We start from the raw sequence: 24870 nt of genomic DNA, 5'->3' as shown, positions 1-24870 counted from the left end.
CCTTGCTGCAAATTAGCATCTAAGCCTCAAAATCAACACTTTAGGAACCCAGACTAAAAAAATCAACTGCTTGGTTAAGTCACTAAATTCCTAAAGCTTTATCTGTAAGTTGATTTCTAAAGGGCAATTCCTCAAACTTGCATTGGTCTCTCTGTTAATGCCCTTACTGATTTATCTGGATCCTGCTGTTCAATCTCCTTTCTTGCAACGTAATGCAACCTATTGTATAAGAAGTAATATATCTTTACAGTTTATTTATTTATTATTTATACCATGCCTTTATCCCTGACAGGGACTTAAGGTGGCTTACAGATTTTTTTAAAAGCTAACAATGTAGAAAAAAATAATTAAACATTGATAGAATTATAACTATATCTGTCTGTCTGTCTATCTATCTCTCTATCTATCTATCTATCTATCCATCCATCCATCCATCTATCTACACACACACATACTAAACATCAATTAAAACCATACAAGTAGTTACAATAAAAACAGTTCAGCACCAGCCCTTTCATTAAAAGCAGAATCACAGACTTGTAGAGTTGGAAGATACCACTAGGGTCATCTAGTCCGACCCCCTGCAATACAGGAATCTTTCACCCAATATGGCTCTCGAACCCACAGTCCTGAAATTAGGAGTCTCATGCTCTACTAACTGAGCTATCCCTCAGGTCCACTCAGTTTCCCCAAACCCTGTTAGAACAAATATCCTTTTTAAATTATGGTGCCCAGAACTGGGGACAGTATTCCAGGCGTGGTCTGATCAAGGCAACATAAAGCGGGACATTATACTTCTGTTGATGCAGTCTAGAATAGCATTTGCTTTTTGTTGTCGTTGCATCACACTGTTGACTCATGTTAAGCTTGTGGTCTATCATGACATCTATATACCTTTTTCACATGTACTACTGGTAAGCCAGATGTCCCCCATCTTGTATTGGTGCAACTAGTTCTTCCTGCGTAAGTGTAGAACCTCAAATTTGTCCCTGTTGAAATTCATTTTGTTAGTCTTGGCCCAGTTCTCAATCTGTTAAAGTATTATTGAATCCCAAATCTTCAGCAGCATTGGCTTCCTATCCCAATCTGGTGTCATCTGCATGTTGGATCCTAATAATCAGAGTATCTTTTTCTAAGCACTCACAGACTGATCATTAATTATATTTTCTAATACCAGTTTACTTCAGAAGGGTCCGCTTGCTGCAATAACCAAACATTATGCTGTGATATTACTTATAACAGTTATCCAGGGCTCAGATAGTGGAGTGACATTCCACATGATAATGTTACATGGTTTGTCAATGAAAGTCATGACTACTCTGTTGGGCTCATTTTTGTACATAAAAAAGAATGATAAAAGTCCAACAGATCCCTTGAATAGGTTTGTAACCAAATGGCTGTCTGCTATGCATTTGCATGGCCTCAGTTCCATTAGACGTGTTCTCACCCAACCAGCCACTTGAGCAGTTGTTCACAAACTGAGTATTCCTGGATTAGACTCAATTTAATTTAGATGTGCTAATAGCAGTGTGATTGCTGCTTGAAACACAACAGTGCAGAGGCAGTTCCATGGGGTTAGCTGTTTGTTGGAGGCAACTTCCCATACAACTTTGGTAATTTCAACAATGCCAGTACAAATTCTGCACCTTGCATGATCTGGGCCTTAGTCAAGTGATTGCCAGCTCTCCATTAGACCTTGGCCAGCTCTTTCTTTCAGAACCTTAGCAAACGTGTCTCTCTCTTTACCATGGTTCTTGCCACTTTTGATCATTTCCTTCAAAGATATTACTTCACTGTTGGGTAATGTGTGCAAGCCGATAAAGGATATTAAATACACATGTGCTTATATAGTTATTCACATAGGTTATTCTGGCGTACTGCATCTTACCACTATGTGTTACACTCAGCAGAGATAAGCATGTGGATTGTTTACACATGACAGAGCACCCAATTGCTCCTACACGGAATTGATATGTAAAATAATGTAGTGTGAAGTAGCCTTGGTTCTGCTCAGCTGCAGTCAGATTTTTAAAAATATATTGACACCTATAGCTAATATGAAGAGTTTGTGCTTACTTTCTACAAGTACACCTCTGTATGGTTAATAACTTGTGATGACTAAGAGAATATACTATTTACTTAGTCAAAATTCTGAAAGTTGGCAAATAAACTAATTATTATATAGCAGTAATCAGCATATTTATTTGCAAATTTGGCATTTTTGTGAATGCACTGGGCAATTATCATTCATTTATCAGGCTATACTTGTTTCCATTACAGGACTGGTGGAATAGACAGGTTATTAATGGTACTTAAAAGTAAAACTCAGTTGTCACTCTTGTATGCTTCTACAAATACCTTACACAGATAAGAAGCTAATTATAAACAACACCAGTAGTTAATAACTGCACAATATATTTGGGTTTTTCTCTCACATAGGTTACTTCTCCTTAAATGTCTTACCACTTACAGTACAGCTTTGCTATTTACAGCTAAACATTTTTATATGAAAGTATGTTCCGATTGATTATGCTAATATTTACTTGTAAGTACATAAGCTGAAGACTGTAGTGCTGGGGAGATTATCAAGGCAATGACCGTACTGTAGGCAAAAATGTATTGTGTCGACATTTAAAATGCCTTGATCAGGCTCTGACATACCTTTTTTTTTTTTTTTTTTTGCATTCCTGGACTATGGGCAGAATATTAAGAATCTTGATTTTAATGTTTTGAAAAATAAGTGTCTTAGTTTATTGCATTTGGGAGTAATGATAAATTGTTAGTTCCAAAGCAGTGGGGAACCTTGTTGGCTCCATGAGCCAGATCCTTATCATGAGTCAAATTTAGCAAGTGGGTAGGGCCGCCTACCTGTCAGTCACCTGGCATCACAATGACACCAGATGATTCAGTGCTGTGAAGTCTCAAGGAAGCAGTTTCCCACCTGCTTAGGGCTGGGTTTGGGAACTCTCCCATGTACCCAAATTTGAGCAGGATTGACCCCTCCCCCACTCTCCTGCACCTCAGCTGTTCATAACAGTGTGAACAAACCCCATGCAAGGCTTATCCTTCCCTCCTTCTCTGGCATGGTGACCAGGAACAGATTGGTAGCAACCACACATTTTCAGGTTTGAATAATCTAAAATTAATAGAAAAGTGTCTTATTGCCCCCGCTCATCCATAGTGGATGGAGACAGGGCATGTGTGAGCCTGAGGCATGCATAAATTCATTCCCATCACAATAACCCATGGTTTATGATCCCATCCAAACACAGCCACTGTAGCTACTTTTCTTCATACATGGATAGACTTCCATGGGTATCAGTAAACAAAGGGTCTAAAATAGGAGGCACAATGAAGAAAGAGGCAAACTTTATTTTCAGATACAAGTTCTAGTATCTTCTGATACCACAGAGATCTTGCTTCAAACGTCAAATAAGAAAATCCTTACTGTGGCAAAATCCAAGAAGACTCAGTGTGAATTATCTCTATAAAGACTTCCGCCTGAGAGGAATTATGGCAGTTTATTACCACCACCATCCAAATGCAATAGATCTCTGATACAGAAAACAGCCTTCTCTGGCTCACTGAATAGGACGTTTAGTCAGGTAGCTTACCCTTGGGAGTTTCTGCTTCCTTGTACATAGAAATGTGCAATAGACTCTATAAAGCTGACAATAGATGTAATATCTGCTGACCCTGTCTTGGAAAGTGAATTCAATAGGACATTTTTCCTCCCAGCCGCAGTCTGTTCCTCATACTATAGCTCAAGAAGCCGCGGGCTCCTGGCTCTGCAATTCCCCACATTACTCTGCCAGAGTCCGAGTCGACTGACCTTCAGAGCTCAGCATAAGGGTTATCTTTCCTTTCAGGCTTTGCTTGAATGTTACATGAGGGAGGAATGTATGTGGCAAGTGATGAGTAACAGTCTTTCTGCGTTTCACCTCTGCATCGCTCAAGTTAAAAATCTTTTTGGCTTATGAAGTAAATTCGGAATTGCTGAGAGAGAGAGAGAGAGAGAGAGAGAGAGAGAGAGAGAGAGAGAGAGAGTATAATCTCCAAGCAATGATTTCCTTGCCTAGCCACACTATTTAGCAAAATCCTCAAAGCACTTTTCTGGCTCCCCAAAGAAGCTGCCTTTATGTCCAATTTGTTCTCTCAATCTTTTCCTCATTTCCCACAGAATTTGCTTTGCTTATCCAGTTCTATTCTGTGATGGTTTGTTAATGTGAAAGAGAGGGAGAACTATAAAACCTTACTCATAATGATCACGTAATGACTTTGTTCCACGTAAAAGACCAGTCCATGTTAAAATGGAATGGAAAATCTTACTTGTAGCTGCTGCTGCTGCTGCTGTAATTGTTGTAGTAGTTCCTGCTGTTACAGTTGTTGTAGTTATAGTTGTTGCATAGACTAACAGTAACCTCATAAGTGGATCCTTACGTACTGAAATTCACACTAGCAACAGACAAGAGGGAAGTGCCAGCAGACTCAAGGCATTTTTGGGCCAGAGCTACATAGTTCAATGAGGACTGAGCTTGCTATGAGCAGCTTAACTGACTTTGGGGCAGACAGGAATGGAAACGAGGCTAGAGGAGTGGGAAAGAAATGAAATGGGGTGAAGAAATAGCTGGCTGGCTGGAACCCTAAAGGAGAGCACTCCAACCTGCAATACTTTGTACATGGTGTTTTTACAGAGTAGCTATGAAATTAAACTTCTTCATGGAATAAATGTCAAAACAATTCTCCTCCTCCCATACCACTGAAGGTTTGTAAAAATAAAAATGAAAATGGGGCCACCATGCAAACAAGTTATTGCTAAAGCTGAATCCTTAAGAAGGATAGAAATGATTGGACTATACAACCTGCTCTAAAATACTTTACCTTTGCAGCTGGAAGTGACATAAGCAGAGTTCAGGCAACCCGCCTCCTGCACCCTGTGGCCACATCCTCCTCCATCCTCTCGTGAGGACTTCTATGTACATACCAACATACCAACATACATACATACATACATACATACAGTTCCTCTATGCAAGAGGAGATCTTGAGGCAATCAGGATCCCCACCTTACATGGATGAGCTCCACAGGCATGTACATGCATAGTGTCCCTTTTCACACACTGAGCATCTGTACTGTTGGCCTTTACAAATTGAATACTACGTTTGAACACCCTGTTCACTTAGGCTCTGGTGTGACAAACTATGGGGAGACACTCTTGCACGTATACGCACACATGCTTAAGCTCTCATCCTCTTACATTTCTTTGTCCGCCGTCTCCAAAATAAATAAGATGGATTATGGGCTAGACTGTAGAGGAAGTGGGATTGTTGGCCTGGAGTTTCCGCATGCCACCAAAAGGCAAATGGAACTGAAAACACCAACAAGTTTTCAGCTAGTATACCTTACCTTCTTTCCCAGGCCTCTACAGGCCTCTGAGCACATCCTGCTAGTAGAAAGCAGGAGTTGACTTTTGTTCCAAAGCACAGGGCTGGAAGGGTGGAGCAAAGCACTCAAGGGAGACAGAAGATTAACAGGGCAGAGGAAGCAGAGTAGCTGCATCATCTCTGCTTCAGAGCAAGGAAGTTCTCCAGAGCTGCAACTCTAAAATGCAGCCTGACATTTTGTCTCACTTTAGCTCTTGCATTAATGTCTCTCTCTGTGTGTGTTTCCTTCAATTCCAGCTCTACAAAGCGCCTCAAATCTGTAGAGGATGAAATGGACAGTCCTGGTGAAGAGCCATTTTATACAAGCCAAGGGCGGTCTCCAGGAAGTGGTAGCCAGTCAAGTGGATGGCATGAAGTGGAGCCAGGTAAATAGAGTCACTCAGGTGGCTTTTTAGGACTTCAAAGCTATCTTCCATGTATGTATTTATTTAAAAATTATTAGACTGCATTTCGGATTTAATATACGAGGTAATGTGTGTGAGATTACAGAAGTTGAGTGCTTCTGCAGCTGTAAATATTTTGGTAATATTCATTCCAGTATTTTAGGCAAGCATTTGTAGTGTTGCATTAGGTTTCCGTGACTCTCAAGGCTTCCTTATTCCAAAATATTACTGAAAATTAGGTTGGCTTGCCCCCAAAGAGTGGCATCCTGCAATTTATATTATGTTGTAAAATGACAGGTGGGAGACCCTTTCAAACTATTGTTAACGTGAATTGATTTTATTCTGTAATGGCTTTTTAATGGCATTGCAGGAGAGGTTGTTTTGTCGATTTAAATGTTGGAAAGTTTGAATGAAGTCTTTCTATGTACCATTGATACTGTTGTTCCACTTCTGGATTTGTTAGTTACTTTTTAAGTCATCCTTTTGGCTTAACTTTTCTTGTGTCTCCTGCTACATAAATATCTTACCACTTGTCACAAAATCTTTTGCCTCTTAAAGGAAATTATATTATTACTTTTTAAAGTATAATTGCAGCTTATGGACAAAAGGCCCCTTGATTTTTGTTCTAAGTGATTATTTTGTTATTGTTATTTCTAATTTGCACACAATTCTGAAATAAAGATGTTGATTTTGAATTTGTGAGCAGGCAAGCTAAAAGACAGTCATTCTAATAAATACTTGTCAAAGCAGTCCATTGTATTAAACCAGGGCTTGCTAATATGGTGTCCATGGGTGCATGTGCAGCCACAGAGGCCTTCCTTTGTGCCTGTAGAGTCCCCTCCCCAACTGAAATTAGACTCAGGAGAAGTATTCTGTTGTAGCCAATAGGCTAGGTAGCATTGTGTTCTTGATTGTGGTGTGTGTATGTGGTGTCCAAAACAGTTTCTGCTGTTTGTAAATGTGCCAATGGACTCTGGTGCTACTCCATTCTCATGAAGCAGTTTCAATCTCTTAGGCCAACAATACGGAGAGAACTTAGATCTTGCCATGTACTGTGGCAAGGTCTAAGTTCTTAAATTGCAGTTACCCTCTCTGAAAACATGGGGTAAAGGGTGGGTAATTCAAAGTATTACTAGTAGTAGTAGTAATAAAAATAATAATGTGTTAATAGTAAAAGATGGAGGGAATGTAAAGATGAGTGGTTGGGCTTAAGGAAGAGCACTGCTGTTTAGAAGAACAGGAAGGAATACTATACAGTGGTACCTCGGGTTAAGATCTTAATTCGTTCCGGAGGTCCATTCTTAACCTGAAACTATTCTTAACCTGAAGCACCACTTTAGCTAATGGGGCCTCCCTCTGTCGCCGTGCTGCTGGAGCACAATTTCTGTTCTCATCCTGAAGCAAAGTTCTTAACCCGAGGTACTATTTCTGGGTTATCGGAGTCTGTAACCTGAAGTGCCTGTAAACTGAAGTGTATGTAACCCGAGGTACCACTGTAGTGCCTTTGTTTCATAATGCAGGGGGAAAAGAAAAGAATAAGGTGAAATGGGGTGCCGGAAGAAAGCGACTTGGCAAATTTCTAGTCATGAAAGTGGAGTTGCTGAAAAAGGGATAAAAGAAGGGAAGAGCTAATGATACAAAAGAGTATCAGAAGTTTTAGCATGTAGAGATGGTAGGATGCATTCTAGAAGAGTGATGAAATCTAAACTAACTGCTGTTTGGCAAAAATGATTTAGCAGAAGTCACCCAGCCCCCATCCTCACTTTGGCAAAAGCGACATAAGACATTTACAGCTGTTTTCTTGGGCAGGCAGAGTTCACAGGTATGAAAAAGTTTCCACTTACTTTAACAAAACCATATAAAATATTGGATAAGCTAAAGTGCTTTCCCAATTTCTCTTAGAAAGGAAGTTAAAAATCCCATTCATTCTCAGGCAGCTTGCTTTTCACCAAGTCATATATGTCTTAAGATTATTTCAGTTTCATATTCTAGGCTGGAATGGGGAACTTCTGGATACTATCGAACTCCCCAGCCAGCATGACCAATAGTTTGGGATGATGGAAACTGCATTATAGGGGAAACTCCCATAGGTGTTGCTTATGGGTGGTGGAGGTAGCCTGGATCTTAGGGGCTGTACAGGAACACTGGCAGACCCAACCTGGCATTTCCACTGATTTGCCCACACAGCCCTGATCTCCACCACCTAGCCTCATTGGTCTCCTTTCCTATAAATGGCAGACATGCCACTGCCAGGAAGCTAGTGTTCTGGCTCTGATCCAATGGCCAACATACTTATATTCAAGGCTACCTCAAAACCACAGAGCTGTAACCTGTAGCAAATACATGCATAATATTGGAGAAATTATGTAGATGGCACCATGCTGAGAAGATCAACATGACTACCAGCAATTCCTGTTCATGTATCTACATATTCAGCCCCTATCTCCATGTCACATGCAGTAACACTGTTAGAATCAAAGTTTCACACTCCAATCACTGCATTTTTCTCTGCTGAAGCATTATGCATCTGTAAACTTCCAGGCAAGATGCCCATAAGGAAGGGTTCTGCCCTATGGTTACTGCTACATCTGATGCAGTTTTTGCAAACAAGTGTGTGTTGCCTTATTTGTAGTTTGGGCATGATAGACCAAGCAAAACACAGCATTAAATCCTTGCTCCTAATACTGTACTCATGGAGACTCACATCCATTTACCTGCACTCCAGTGTGCTTGGGGAGCTCTCAGGCCTAAAAAGGCTGGAGTCTGCCAGAAAAGATGAATTTCCTTTCACCACAGGAAGACACAGGGAAGTAAAACAAAGCAGACACGTAGTAAATTATTCCTGCTTTTCAAATACCACTTGCGGTATCCTCCTTACCATTACTTTATCTCAGCACTTTCATCACATAACTCTTGCTAACGGAGAACGAAGGAAAGAGGAGATAATGAGGATACTTGGTAAGGAAATCAAGCGGCGTCAGGCTTGAGTTTGTACTCTGGTGCAATTCCGCATAGGCTCCATTTTTAAACTAGTATAAACTGTTATACAGCCATAAATACACCTAAAAGCTCTTGGCTTTGGGATTTTGTTTTATTTTAATCTGCCATGATCAAATGCACTCCGTGAAGCTGAATGATATAAAACATTCTGCTTTCCCCTTTCCTTTTCTCTCTCTCTTTCTCTTTCTAACTGCATTCTGTAATCCAACACAGATGTGATGTCCTTTTTAACTTATGTGGCCCTTTTGAAGGCTGACATATACTGTAAGGTACTGGCTTCTCCTTTAGATATCTTTAAATTGATATATAGGTCAAACGGGCTGCTAGATATTTAACCTTAGAATTAATAATCTTCTCTCACTGTTTCTCACCACAGATTAATATTTTTGTGAGGCTTTAAGCCCACAAAATAGTGAGCTGACAGTGCTGATTAAAATTATGTTTTTTTAAAAAAATTAATATATTTTTTTAAAACCCTTTGTTATTTGATAGCAGCACAAGGGTATAACTGGTTGAGTTACCTGGCCTCCCACTCTTAACATTTCCCCCCAGTTTATTTTTGAATTTCAAGCTTTGAACCTGATGGGAAGAAAGTTGTTTTAAATTCTGTTAGGCTCTGGTCCCCAGATGAGCAGCAGTGGATATAAAAGAGAGTGTGATACAAGGCTCATGAAACTGGGATGGAATTCCAAAGATGAAATAAGAATTCATGATAGATACCCATTGCCGAGGTCCCCAAGCCACCCCCCAAAATAAAGCACAATTCACACAGAATTTTTGTTTAAAGTTTTTGGCATAATTTTGGCCACAACTTTATTAAAATACAACTTTATTAAAATGTGAGTGGTTGCTTAGGCACTGGTTACAACTATCTGACCCCGCCCAGGGACAGAACTGACTTCCGCAACCCTGCGAAAGCCAGTAAGGGAAAACATTTTGGGGAGAAAATGGAGCTGGGCACCAGACCCTCACCTCTCCCCGCATGCTCCCAGGGGCTTGCGCTGCCCAAGCCCCACACTAGGGATTCGGACGAAAGCATGGCGAGCCCCTGGATTCCTTTAACGGAATTCCCTTACAGTAGCAGCATTGGAGGAGCATGCACAGCCAACCCTTACCCCTCCACCAACCAATTTTTTAACCAATGCCAAACGGAACCTTACAAGTTGTTGACGATTTGCCACGCAGTAGGGAAAAACCAAATGGTACCAGCCAATCAGCCAAATGGACAAAATTCTTACCAGGCCCCTGCCCCAAAAGCAGATGGCCCCATGACAGGCATAGTAAGGTGAAATGCAAAAGCCCTAAATTAGGGAGGGTGGGCGGGTAATCCGGTGCACACAGCGAAAGAGAGCGCTCAATGCTGCGTGCTCAGTATATAAAACCCTTGGTCCATCCCACAAATTGGCAACATCAAAATTTCCCCAACAATCCAACATAGCCCAATCACAAGCCTGACCATCTAAACGGTCCCACCCAGCAACCAAAAGGGGGTGTCCTGCTGGACCCCACTGCAACACGTGCTCTCCATGAAGGAGAACACACTTTATCAAATGTGTTGTTCTGGATTGTTTGTCCTTTCTTTTCCTCAAACTGTCTTACACATTTCTCACACCACTGTAATAATCACATATTCTGCACTTGGGTGCAGGGAAGGAGGAGAAGAGAAGCTGAACAGGAAAAACATGGGAAGAGCGTGTAAAAAGTGAGTGGAAAGCCTAGCTATTTCACAGTAAATGCCCAGTGTGGAGGCAACGTGGATACTTTGCTACTAAACATTTAATGCATTTTCAAGAGCAAGCTCACTAGGACCTTGAGATCACAATGCATTAGTCTCAACTGCTACTACATGAAAGAGGATAGCTGTGTTAGCACATTAAAGATCTCTTTTTCACACTCTGAGTGATTGGTTTCTTATCTACAATCTCAGAATGTTGCACTGCTATTGGATTTGTCATCAATACAGCACAAACGTGTATTTATTTATTTATTTATTTATCTAGATAATTTTTACCCCATTCTTCAGCCAAAAAAGGCTGCCAAACCAACTGAAATACTATAGTCCCTTGTCTGCAAGCTTACAATATAAAAGGCACAACACAAAAGGAAAGGGGGGTGGGAATGGAAGAGGAAAATGGCAAACATACACCAGTTATATAGTAGCTCCTGTAATGGTTAGCTGGAATGGAAGTAGTTAGTGACAGGAGGAGCCTCATCTTGCAGCAGATCTGATTGTATGAGCCCTGCTGTCCTTCTCCCCCACTAAAGTAGCCTGCTGGAATGCCAGTTGATGGGGAGAGGACCCAGTGGTCGGTTATCAGAGCCAATGTTTTTTACTTGCAAGAATTGGGATGCAAGCAATGATAAAAGCACAGAGCATGTTGAAAAACAACAATTCCCTCCTATGCTTATATTTCCTCTGTGCAACTCACCAACATAGGGTCTTTGCTTACTGCAATCAGTGTAGCTAGTTTTTGAAAACTGTTAGAAAATTTCTCCCAGAGTTGTTGAGCTTCTTTTAGGGGGGAGATTATCAAAGCTGCGGACCTTTGTTGTCAACCAATTGGACACCCCTGATCTATATCAATTGCTGTGTAGAAAAGAGGTTATAAAAAGGTAGTCATGGCACTCCAAAATGTACATATCTTGAAAAAAACCAAGCCACCACCACACCATCCTCACAATCTTTAAAGTATGCTAAAACCATTGTAGGCTGATGAAGGTGCTTGCATAATGGATATACACTAACATGTAATAAACTCCATTGCACTGTACTGTTTTCTTCACCCTCTGGAGTAGGTGTTGGTATCTGCACAGGAACAGGAGGAGCTCTGCACCATATATTCCTGACCACCGTGTTAACTTTTTTCTGTTTCTTCCTGTGTCCAGCTGTGGTAGCTACTAGAAGCACTAGTTGAACTGACTTTAGTCAGATATATTATACAGAGCTTAGAGAATCATTGCTGAAATCCATGATGATGTATTTCTTTTTGTACACTGTCTACTTTTACAGAGCCTCACTTCTGTTATATCCAACAGGCTGCAGCCAACAAAAATCTATTAATGAATATGATGCTACAAAAAATGCAGCAGGTCAATAGAGGTACTTGAGGCACAATCATAGTCTTTTTCCATTGTAGCCATTAAGTAAAATAATTAAATACCCTTCATTTGCTGTAATAGACGTAGACACGATGACAGAAAGTGACCGTTGGATCAATATGTCTCTCTTTCTTCTGCAATTTATGAAGGAGCTGGTGACCATTATCTGTGACAATAATCTGTTTCATTGACATTATTGCCTTAGTACCACAAAAGTTATAGAGGGAAGAACTGTCTGAAAATTGCATCCATCTTTTTTTATTATTATATTGGACAGTGTCTTCTTGGCTTTCCTCGATCTTTGGGTCTCTTCCATTATTACCTTAGTAGTATGACACTCATTTTAGCATGTGTCCTTCCCATACCACCCCAGTGACATTGGAAGTCCCTAGTCCTGTAGGAGGAGTTCATGCAGTGGCTCCTTCCCATGCATTGTTGTTATTGTTTAGTTGTTTAGTCATGTCCGACTCTTCATGACTCCATGGACCAGAGCACGCCAGGCACTCCTGTCTTCCATCGCCTCCCGCAGTTTGGTCAAACTCATGCTGGTAGCTTCAAGGACACTGTCCAACCATCTTGTCCTCTGCCGTCCCCTTCTCCTCAGCTTCAGGATCTGTCCTTCCAGTGAGCACTCAGGGCTGATTTCCTTCAGAATGGATAGGTTTGATCATCTTGCAGTCCATGGGACTCTGAAGAGTCTCCTCCAGCACCATAATTCAAAAGCATCAATTTTTCGGCAATCAGCTTTCTTTATGGTCCAGCTCTCACTTCCATATGTCACCTTTCCATGCTACCATTGCCCAAACTACCAGGGCAGTGTGGACCTGGTGTAAAGATAGATGCATTGCCAGCTTCTCACTTTATCAGAGCAGTGCTGCAGAAACTTTCTTTCCATTGTGGTATTTGTTCCAGGGTCAGGCCATAGGCCTTCTAGTCCTGTATTCAGTGTGCAACAACTGCATGCTATATAGCTTACAAGCATAGTCCCAAGCTGACAAGGAAGCCATGAGTGTCCTCTCCTGTCCATGGCATTTTGTATTCAGAGGTATACTACCTCTGTTATTGGACATTTGTCCATTGATAACACCCTACCTTATTTAAATTTGTCTATTTTCTTTTAATCGTCAAAGCTAGGTTGCTGTTGGCTCCGAGAGACACTGGCCTGCCAAAGAGACCTTTTGTGATCCCCAAATAAAGAACCCACCAGATATTCATAGAATTGTAGAGTTGGAAGGGATCCTGAGGGTCATCTAGTCCAACCCCCTGTAACTAAAGCATCCATGGCAGATGGCTATCCAACCTCTGCTTAAAAACCTCCAAGGAAGGAGAGTCTACCATCTTCCAAAGGAGTCTGTTCCACTGTCGAACAGCTCTTAACTGTCAGAAATTTCTTCCTGATGTTTAGTCAGAATTTCCTTTTCTGTAACTTGAATCTATTGGTTTGAGTTCTAGTAAAATGCAACACATGAACTGTTGCAACAGAACATTAAAATACTCATCCCATTGGATGCAGTGCAGTATAGACAGATAGCATCCACACCCAAATAAGCAGATACACATTTGGGTGAGGTTCATGATCCAGAAGGGACACGGGTGGTGCTGTGGGTTAAACCACAGAGCCTAGGACTTGCCAATCAGAAGGTCAGCAGTTCGAATCCCTGCGACAGGGTGAGCTCCCGTTGCTCGGTCCCTGCTCCTGCCAACCTAGCAGTTCAAAAGCACGTCAAAGTGCAAGTAGATAAATAGGTACCGCTCTGGCGGGAAGGTAAACGGCGTTTCCGTGCACTGCTCTGGTTTGCCAGAAGCGGCTTAGTCATGCTGGCCACATGACCCGGAAGCTGTACGCCAGCTCCCTCAGCCAATAAAACGAGATGAGCGCCGCAACCCCTGAGTCGGTCACAACTGGACCTAATGGTCAGGGGTCCCTTTACCTTTACATGATCCAGAAAGAGATGTATCCCCCCCAATCATAGATTTCTTTATAGCTGGATTGGGGCAGATTTGTGGGCTTGGAGTCAAAGATAGCAGCCATAATAAAGCTACAATTGGTTCTTTGCACAATCCAGTGTATTAGGTACCATGTGCTGTAAAGTTTGTCTTTTCAGAAGAATCTGGGTTCCAGGATGATTAAGTAGCCAGGAAACTGACATTAGAAAAGAAATTAAATGGAATTATACTTGCAACAGCTCCAGTTCGGTAGAACATGGCTGAGGAACCTTTTTCAGACCAAAGACCACATTCCCTTCAGAACAACCTTCTGATGGTCACATGAGTGGTGGGTGGGGCCAGGGGCAAAAGTGGGTGGAGCAACAAATGTAAACTTTACAATTGTACAGTAGCTTAATTTCCCACAGTGCTTAATTTTATTCTCTATCCAGGTGAGCAAGAGGCGTTATCAGAGTTCAGGGACACATTCCAGGCAGGCAAAAACACTTGGGGGTTAAAGCAGGGCCAGTGTGGGGTGGGGTGTAGGGAGACGTCCGAGGGACAGAGGCCAAGGCCTGGTGTGTCACAATCCCCCTGCTCCAGGCCTGAGGTTCCACACCCCTAGAGTAGAAAAAGAAAAGGGTTTTAATAATGGAGGAAGAGTAGGACAAAAGGCTGGGAAGAAACTTGGCACAAATTTTCTGTTTTGTGACCAATTGCAATAAAGTTCCCACCTCTTTAATGTAGTACAAGATTTGCAATAAGAAAACATAGAAGTGTTTTCTTTTGTCTTCAATATTTTTAAATGTGCCCGTAACAACCTATGTTCCATAAGAATATTTAATTTTAACTTTTATTTTACTGCACACCTGGCTCCATAGTTGCTTACATACTCCTTTACCATTAAAAAAGTAATGAATTTAATAAATAGTCATAGACAGTGCTGTTTTTCTAGAAAAAGAGGTGCTGGAACTTACCCACGAACGCCTCCCTCGTTCTCTTAGAATGGCACTGGCACCCACCTGAGAGGTGCTAGAACTGACTACCTGTGAGTTTCCCCTGAAAAAAAGCCCTAGGTATAGATGTATTTCAAGATAATCCAGCATGTATTGTAATCCATTGAAATAATTAAACCTCATTATGGTGTTGTGATTTATTGCCACGTTTCAGCTGAGCGTAATAGCCTAGGTGTCCTTGTTCCATCAAACCTTTAACATACAACTATCCATATGGCCGGTCCAAAGAGATGCTGCTTTTGTAACCTATTTCAATGCCAGCTGTGAAAGAGATGGAAAAAGTTACTCATGCCTCCTCCCTGGAAGTACAAATTTAGCTGAATGTCTATGACCCTTTTTGCTGATGCAGTTCTTGTGTCACAATCACTGCTGCCCTTGTGGGCTCCACACTGGAATACTGCAATGCAGGTACCCTTGAAAACCAATTGAAAAACTTATAGGTAGAGCAGAATGTAAGTACATCTTTATTTTAGGACAGCAAATTGCTGAAGAATACTGCCTCTGATATCTGAAATACTTTCTTGTTTGTCCTTTGCTACACTTCAAAATGCTGAATTTAGTATCCCAAAGTAAAAACAAACAGTCACTATTTTTTCTTAGATTGTTGCTGAGGCAAGTGGTTTTGAACACAATCCCAAATTTCATCCTGGGGCTTATGTAGAAGGTTCTCTCATAATTAGCAAGAAACAGTGTACGATAGAACCCCAATGACTTGTCTTTTCAGATCAGCTGTGTTGGCAGCAGAATTCTCCTATATTTAAATTTCTATTTTATTGTAAGACTTCTCATAGTTACACTATTTATTTGCACATTTGTCAAAATGTTTTTAGCTGACTTTTCTGGCCCAACAGGCCCTCAAAGGCAGCCAACAATCATGAAAATAAAATGTAAGCACCACTTCAGTATTCTAAAATACAATCTCACAATAAAAAGAACTCTACCCGTAGATTGGCTTCGTCATACACACTCAAGATTTACAGGGCAGGTCTTGTTTTGATAAATAAATCACTTTTTAAAATATAAAGCACCTCTTCTTTTTTATTCTGTGCCTTTTAAAAGATCTAGTTTGCATGTTTGGGACACATCCTGCTAACCCTGTTGAATAACAGGGGCATCAGTTGTCTTTTTAGAGCCATTTAAGAAGTCTGAATTTCTCCTTGTTTTTGTGTTTTAGTTTCTTACTTTAGTTAATAGTTTTTTGTGACGTAGAGTAAAATGATTAAAACACAAATACAGCATTGGTTTCATTGGGCTTTGTGAAGTGGAATGTGAGGGTGTTGGAAGATAACTGCAAGCTGCAGTCATGCTCCTTTTGAAGAAAGAGCAAGAAGTATGTGGAATATGTTCTCTCAGTGTAAGATAAGCTGGAGTGTGTTAATCAAATATTTTCATGATATGAAGGCAGTTAAGAAAACAGTAAAAAAAATTACTAATTGCTCTCTTAAGTAAACAGATCTATCATTAGGTTGTCAGGAAGAGTGACATTGAGCAGAAACACCTTGCTAATCCCCTGAAGATAAGTATTTAACTTAATTAGGCAGACAGTGTCTCTTTTGTTGAATGTAGCATTAATCAGTAGGAAAACTCCAACTTTACAGAAAAGAGCTTTTCCTGATATGCCTTTGTGTTAGAAAGCTTCTTACACTTCTTTTGTCAGGACACCGTACTTGTAGTAGTGACAGCTACAGTTCTTTGGGTTTGTATAATGTACCATTTAATATGAGAAAAGCATTCTTATTTTTTCATATTGTCACTTATTTGTGTGGCTGCGTGATATATTAGGTTAACAAAATCACTGTATTACATAAGGTTGTTTATATATTTATCATTCTGTTAGTTACAAGTGGGGGCAATGGCAGTGGGGGCTTCCAGATACATTTGGGTCCATGAAGGGTTAATCTTTGTTTTCCCTACTCCCCCCCCACACACACCTGGGGCTTTCATTTGCCCTGATTTACTTATTTTAAATGGCATTGGATCGGATGCATAGATCCAGTGAGTTGAGTTATGCTCATGGAAGGGAAGCAAGGCAGCTTTTGCTGATTACCTCTCCTCCCTGCAACCCTTTTCACACACCGTGGGAAAAAAATCTGCTTTCCTTCCAGAACAATGTGGAAGTGGCATGGGTAAGGGGGAATAGATACTCTTTGTTCAAACCTTAATTTTAAAATTTGCAGCAAATAGTTGCTTTAGGTGCGGTGCTTCTCAGATGGAAAATGGCATGGGGAAAAGAGCTAAATTTCCCTTGTTCCACTCTCCAACCAGATCAGGGCCCCCAACAGCTGCTTTTTGTAAAGGAAACACAGGACTCAAGCATCAGATCCGAAAACATGATCAAAGTCACGTCTGGTTTGACATCTCCTTTCATTTCAGAGTAGCTCAGAAGGCTTTGAGGGGAAAGGATCGAGTTAAAAGATGATAGGCAGACTTCTCAAAGTAACAGGTAGAGGTCAAGTTGGTTTATTTGTTGGGCAGAACAGAATGTAGAGATGAAAAATCAAATGCCCTGCTGTAATAAGGGTTTAGGTGAAAATGCTGACTGGCCTAAGTTTTGATTCCAGCTGACAGAACCTTTTCTAGTGTTCATTACTTGATTTCACAGTTCAGGCAATTTTAAGAGGCTTAGCATTATATTCTTGTTCTCCTCTATAAAACGTTTTGATCGCTTTCTAATTTTTGCTTTAAATAAAGTTATAGGGGTCCACTATCAAACACAGTTCCACTTTTTAAGTTTCCATAAAGTCAATATATAATCACTGTACAAGAAACAGAGGTTAGCTATTAGAAAGTTGTGTTGTTTCTTTTCTTCCTGTGACAGTTTATGTTACTCTTAGTGATTCATTTGAAAATTCCTCCATACCTCTATGCAGTAATACCAGTTAATGTTATGTAAAAAAAATTCACACTCTGGCTCGGCCCCTCTCTACACTTTTTGGGCACCTGATAGAAGTATACATACAGAAGTGGTCCTCCAAGAAGGCATGCAACAGACAAAGTCACCAACCATGCAACATTTTACCTATGTAAGATAGGGAAACTGAAATAACTCATCAGTACACAAAAAAGTGCTACAATAATATTGCTGCTGTGCTGTGATAAATGCGAACCTTCTGAAGTTTGGGAAGCATTGTTGTAGAGCAGGGATGAGAAACCTGTGGCCTTCCAGATGCTGGAAAACAGCTCCCATCATCCCTGACTATGCTAGTTAAGGCTGATGGCAGTTGTGCCCCCAAACATCTGGAGGGCCACAGGTTCCCCATTCCTGTTCTAGGGAGAGACAGGAGTCAAAACCATTCCAAATGAACAGGACAGGTGGCTCAGGACAAGCCAAGGCAAAATTATCTGGGGAGATGCAAGAATGAATGGAAGTAATAGATCAAGGCTGCAAGCAGGAAGAGCAAACTACTCAAACTATATAGGTACAGAACCATGAGCAGTCAGAAAGGTGTGCAAGGCAAGAATTTTGCAAGCTAGAAGGCACGCTTGTTGCCGTCCATCTGTCTTAGGAGACAATGGAGGAGTGCATCTTTTGGGATGAAGTTACTGTACCTGATGTGGCTTAAGGCACACTGTTCAAAAGGGGAAAGTGGTAGATCAAGGAGCAATACTTCAGAAGGTCTTGGGTACAGTAGTCCTTGCAGTTGGGAACCTAGGAAACACAGTGCCTAAGCATTATATAGGCGCTATCTGAAAATAGAGAAACTTCCCAACCCCTTTTATACTAACTTAGAATGTTGTTGTCTTATGGCCACCTAGGTAAGGTTCAGATCAGAATCACAGTGCTGAAAAGGGAAGGATTTAATGGAGGAGGCAGTGCTACTTTCATTTGAAAAATGGTACAGTGGTACCTCGGGTTAAGTACTTAATTCGTTCCGGAGGTCCGTACTTAACCTGAAACTATTCTTAACCTGAAGCACCACTTTAGCTAATGGGGCCTCCTGCTGCTGCTGTGCCGCCGGCGGTCGAGTTCTGTTCTCATCCTGAAGCAAAGTTCTTAACCTGAAGCACTATTTCTGGGTTAGCGGAGTCTGTAACCTGAAGCGTATGTAACTCGAGGTACCACTGTACTAGGGAAAGAATTAAAGTAAGGAAACAAAGAGTTGTTTCCAATAAGTGGTTTCAGAGAGTATGGTGAAAGGAAGGGGATGCACTGGGACAACTAGAAGTTATGTGTCCATTTGTGATCTGGCATCATAACAGAACTATTGATTGTGTAGTCAGTCAGTATGAAAACTATGCAAATGGAGTAAGGAATTCAGTCATGTTTGTGGTTCCTGGATTAATGCAGATTCAGTTGGGTAGTTCTCTCCTAACTTGCTCTTTTTTCTGGTTCCCTTTTCTCCATTCCTCAAGAGCTCCTAAGTATTGGTAAATCATGTCACCCGACAGTGCATCTCTGTGCTGATAAGATTAATTTTGAACAATTATGATTTATGTTTAATCCTGTTGAGATATAACACATTCATTAATCAAAATGTATATTAAATAGCTTCACATAACAACAAATTCTCCAGATGTTTTTATCCTAGACTCCTTGCTAAAGTAAAATGTGTTTAAAATGTTGCTATAATGAAAGCTGTAGTTCTAAATAAACTTGAATTTGTTTAGGTTATCTGTCCTTATTAGTATAGCAGAAATTGTTGCAACATTTTTAAACCTCTAAAAGGTCAGTATCTGAAATAATAGAGAAGAGAATCATATTCAAATCCTTTCATTCACTTGCAGTTTACACTCCATTTGCATCTTGTAAGGATGTGGCTGAAACATACGCCTATTTTTGATCACTGATTTCCAAAAGTTTCATGCCTCAGCTCCAATAATAGGCAAAGACTTATACACAGCTATGTAAATGGTGTTTGAATTTATGATTGTATCATTTGCCTGTCATTGTATTTTCCACCTGCAAAGCTTCCATAAACCAGTGTATTCTGAATAGCCATGATTTGTTCTTACTGCTGTATGTAATCTATCCAGTAGAGTACAATCATGGTTTCAGAAATGGCTTTGGGAGACACCCAGAAATTTAACAGTAAGACATCGGAGGAAAAGGAACTGTAGAATATAATGGCACAAAGTGTTATGGTACTATAGCATCTGAAGAAAATGTTAATGACATAAAATTAGATGGGGGTATGTGCGGGGGAGGGGTACAGAAGGTTCCACCAACCTTGGATTGTTTAGCTTTAATAAAAATGAAGCAAAATGGTTGTAAATGCAGGAGGAGAAGCTCTCAATGAATGAATGAAAGACATTTCATGTGTTGTAGTAATACCTAGGAACCGTTGGGGAGAAGGCTAGCAAGAATGCTGATGCTTCTTGAAAAGGTCTTTCAGTAGCTGCTCCAAAAGGAAGCTGCTAACATGCACAGGTGTTTTTTTAAGAGAACTAGAAAACAATTTTATTTCTCTTTTATATGCCATTCGCATGTTTTAATTATTCAACTTTATGTTTCTTAAAATAATGATTGTGATGAATTCAGTTATCATGCGTAGTGGCATCAGTTGAGTGCTGAGATAGTTGTTAACCGTTGTTAGAGCCCGGTAAATAGATTAGGTGTTTTAAGAAAGAAAAAGAAGGTTCAACATTTTGGTTGATGTGTATAGTTGAATAAATGGTGTAATAGGTTTGGTTACTATTTTTTACTTTCATTGCACAATGGTTATTGTAATGTTCATATGGTAGATAAAAGTAATAAGAGGCCAAGAATCTATGGGTCAAAACAATCCTCCACGCAACTTTGTATTACTGATTCATATACACATTCAAGCAGAAGCTGGACAGACAGCTGTTAAAAATGTTCTAACAATCACACCTATCTTATGCGAGTAAGGCCCACCTGATAATTGATAGATTTTGCTTAACTAATAATTAAATTAACTTTATGTTAGCATATGGCATTGTTTTTGAAATTTATTTTTATTTTGTTCTTTCTTTTATGGCATTCAATTTTTCTGGTGCAGATAGGTTTTCTTATAGATTGTTTAGAGAGCCCCTCTATAATTGATATAGTATAGAGGCCAATGGTTCCCAAGCTGGGGGCACCTGCCCCTTAGAGGGTCCACTCATTTAAGGGAGGGGGGAGGCTTCTTCAAAAGGCAGGCGCTTTAAGTCCCATTGGAGTAGCTACTCCCCTCCTTTAAATGAGTTATGTTTAAAGAAGAAGAGGGAGGCTGCTTTAAATACCACTTTTTTTTCAAAGAGCTTTAAGAGAGACTCCTGTTGTGTCTCTGGCGGGTCAAACAGGAGCAGGGGGTCAGCAAAATTTGGAGGAAGGGTTAAAAAGGGGCTCCTCATACTCAAGAAAGTTGGGAACCATTGGTTTAGGCTACATTCCTTCATCCTTTGCATATATTCCTCCTGTTGATCAATACTGCCTATCAATACTGCCCATATTTATGTTGACATTAGTAGTCAGTAACTTTCATTCGTATAGCAAACATGGAACTGTGCTGTATCATGATTAAAAAGGTATTCTGAGGTGGTTAATTAATCAATATATGGCATTTTAAACCGGAGAGGTGTTGTTTTTGGTTGTTATTATGGTATGCATTTTTGTGTTTTTATATTGTACACTTCCCTGTGATCTTTGGATAAAGGGTGGTATAGAAATTTAATAAATAATAAAAATAATAGTTCTAGAGTGATACTGGATTTAGCATCTAGAAATACACTGAATTCCACCCCCCCACCCCCCAATCTTTGTATTACCTTTGGGAAGAGAATAGACATTGTGACGTTGTCATTTTTGGTAGTGATGGATGATTTACCCTTAGCAGAACTGTTCTTCAGCTTGGGAAAATGTGTAAAGTTATCCACTTAGCAGACAGATATTGTGAACAGAATTCATATACAGCTTTCTCTCATTTACTGTATTTGGAGAATGCCCATGGATCTTTTCCTATTATGTAATAGGAAGCATTGATATTTCCTGACTAGCGAATACAAGGAGGTTCAGGATTTTAAACTATTGTGCTGCTCTGCTGATCCATAGAAGATGATGAATATGAAATATTCCTGCACCCACACTACTAAGTTGGGTTGGAGGTTTGCGAACTGCAGAATTCTGAAAGGCCTTCCTGGGAGACTTCATCATCTATTCCATGACTCCACTAACCTATTATTCCATTTTTGCTTGCATTTGTGCATTTGGTGGATGGACATGACATGCATGAGTTGGAATGAACAAAATAGCTTTATACTTAGGGAAATGACACATGAATGAAAATTTAGACAGCTTTAATTTGGAAAAAATGCTCCAACTTATAGTAATACAAAATTCATATGTGTACACCCATCAAGATCAGTATTGTCTAAATTTTCTTTTTATTGTATATTATATTTAAACTATTAACTAAAAATAGAGTAAGGAACGCATTGTTTTCTTGAAATAAAATTATTTTGTTCTTTTTATTGACATTGTGAGGCTGAGAAACATAGCTAGTTTAATTTAGATCAAGTGAGAACTGATATGGACAAATGGTTGTGCATTTCAATGAAAAAACAGAATTAAAAAACACAGGAACCCAAAGTTCCAGCCGTTGAAATTGTTTTAAAAACATATAACTTTCATTTTACATTAGTGAAGTGTGTTTCCCATTACTTCTACCACTAAATATTAACAGAAGATAAAACCATGGGAGTCCAAATGCTTCTAAGGTACCTTCACACTAGGGCAGTTAGAACATTGTAAGTGGCTGAAAGTGCTTTAACATTCATATGTACTCTTCTTAAAATGTTACATTAAAGCACTGTAGGCATGGGTTGTACCATTAGATTGCTTTACAAGAAAACCATTGGGTGCCCATTGAGCTAATATTCTGGTGCCCCCATATGCTTCAGGACTAGATGAATTGCAAAGGCACGTAGCCGCCTCCAAACAATGCTAATCCATTTGTGAATCCAATGCCCTGTAGTTGCCACTGCAGTATGCATCCCAAAGAGTAATGGATGCTTAATTTGATGTAGACTAGTACAGGAACACAAGTACATTTATAAATTGCCACTATAACTAAATGAAAGAGGATATTCTCAGAAATATGCAGGCTGTGGGAGTTATCTGACTTAGTCATAGTCAGAGTCCATTGAGTAAAATGGACTTAAGTTAGTCAAGGCTAAGTTATGTCCATTGATTTCATTCAGTTTACTCTGCGTATTAGTCAGATACCACATGATATCAGGAACATTACCATAAGATGTGCTAAACTAGCATTTTGGTTTTAAGTTTATTTTTTAATTGCAAATACTGACAATCTTTGCTGTCTTAAGAATAATGTCATGTGGCTGTGATCATTTTAGAAAAAACTAGGTTTATTTTGGCTTGTTCCTAGACCTTGCATGCAAGCTCTTTTCCTGCTTTTATTAACCCATTCAGAGAATGTTTCAGTTCTGCTGCTTATACAGAGCACCATGCTCATGCACCATAAAATGTGAATGATACTATTTGCTTTGCAACATCTAACTTGTCTTCCATACCTTTCCCCTCTTAAAGGACAAAATATTTATTAATAATAATGTTGTTTATATACTGTACACACTTGGTACTTTCAGTGATCTCTTATCCAGAGAAATTATTAGGTCCCCAATTCTTTAGCTACAGTCATACAGCAGCATCAGATTCTGCTAAAGACCATTCACTAGGCCCTAAAATATGCTTTTAGAAATTAGCAGTTCTTGTTCAGTCCCTCTAAACATTTAAATTAAATTCTCAAAATTTATGTTCTTCATGTTCTCCTGAATGATGAAGCAGTCATATTTTTGGATCTAATGGGTGCCACCACTTACATTTAATTAATAGATTATTCCTGAAGTCAAGTATGTCATACAAGCTGTCAAACACTTTTTTTAAAAAAGCCACCTCATTTAATACATATTATTATGAGATGGTTGTAAGAGATTTCAGTTTTCACTTTTATACTTTACTTTAAAATCCTGCACTAAATTATATTAGTGGTCCAAATTCAGAATAAGTTTGTTGTGCTTAAATGTCATTGAAATCAACTGGGCAACTAATTTATGTCCATCATTGCAATGAAACTAGCTTCCTCTGGATTTGGACCAACGTGTATGTAATTTGGAATATTCAGTATTAAATACTTATCATGTCACATACATTATCTTAGCAGTTCTTACAACTCAGAAAGAAAACGCATCAGCTCCAATAAAGTAGCCAGGGGCTGAGACCCCCTACTGAGTTGTGGTGGTATTTGAAAGCGCCTTCTTGATAAGTATTCATGCAACACGATTCTCTGCATGCCCCTCCCCCCCAAAGGAAGTCCCACTCTGTTCACTGGAGCTTAATTCCAGGTAAATGTGCATAGGACTATATTTTAGCCACTATGCTATACCAGCTATCATTCAAATAAGTTTTCCCCAGTCTGGTGCCCATCAGAAATCTTTGGCCATGAACACTTGACCTCATGTTTCTGTAATTCAGCAGTCTCAATATGAATTGCTCTTCTTGACCACATTTACACTGTAATCCTGAACACACTTACTTGAAAGCAAGCCTCTTTGAACACTGTGTCTTACTTCCAAGTAAACATGCACTGCATAGGATGACACTGTTAAAACTTAGCTAATATGGCCAATTAGCAACCCCAAGGAGAACAGTTGATATTTTCTGTCACTACATAGGTTGTGATTAGAATTGCCTTGTGTGAGGTTGAGCAACTATGGCCTTAGAACTTTTTGTAATTTAGTAATTTAAAACAATAAAATCCAACACATCAGTTAATATAGTAGTAGAGTTAGGAAATGCCAACAGTTTGAAAGGAAAACCATAAAAGGTATTAACAACACAATCCTATTCATGTCTACTCAGAGGTAAAGTCCCTTCAAGCAATGAGAATCCTGTCCTTTTAATGTATTTGTTATAATATGCATGCTGCAATCCTGTGCATATTTATCTGGGAGTTACTCTCAGTTCATCCCAGCAGCATGTGTATTATAAAGAATACAGTAATAATACAGGATTCTCATTGCTTGGAAGGAGTCTACTTTTT

At 39.7% G+C, this 24870-nt stretch overlaps 1 protein-coding gene across 17 annotated transcripts in view; it reads left to right on the top strand.

Annotated features, from left to right (window-relative positions):
• The window catches only part of NFIA (nuclear factor I A), a 406395-nt gene that overhangs the window by 318419 nt on the left and 63106 nt on the right, over nucleotides 1–24870 (top strand). For all 17 annotated transcript variants that reach the window (XM_083621271.1, XM_083621276.1, XM_083621267.1 and 14 more), the window contains exon 6: nucleotides 5683–5810. In XM_083621271.1, the coding sequence (XP_083477397.1) occupies nucleotides 5683–5810 (128 nt within the window). The remainder of the gene's footprint in view (nucleotides 1–5682; nucleotides 5811–24870) is intronic.

This window comes from Podarcis filfolensis (assembly GCF_964270895.1).
Source record: "Podarcis filfolensis genome assembly, chromosome: 6".
Taxonomy (NCBI): domain Eukaryota; kingdom Metazoa; phylum Chordata; class Lepidosauria; order Squamata; family Lacertidae; genus Podarcis; species Podarcis filfolensis.
The sequence above is the reverse complement of the archived record's forward strand: the minus strand, read 5'-3'. Positions and strand labels throughout refer to the sequence as shown.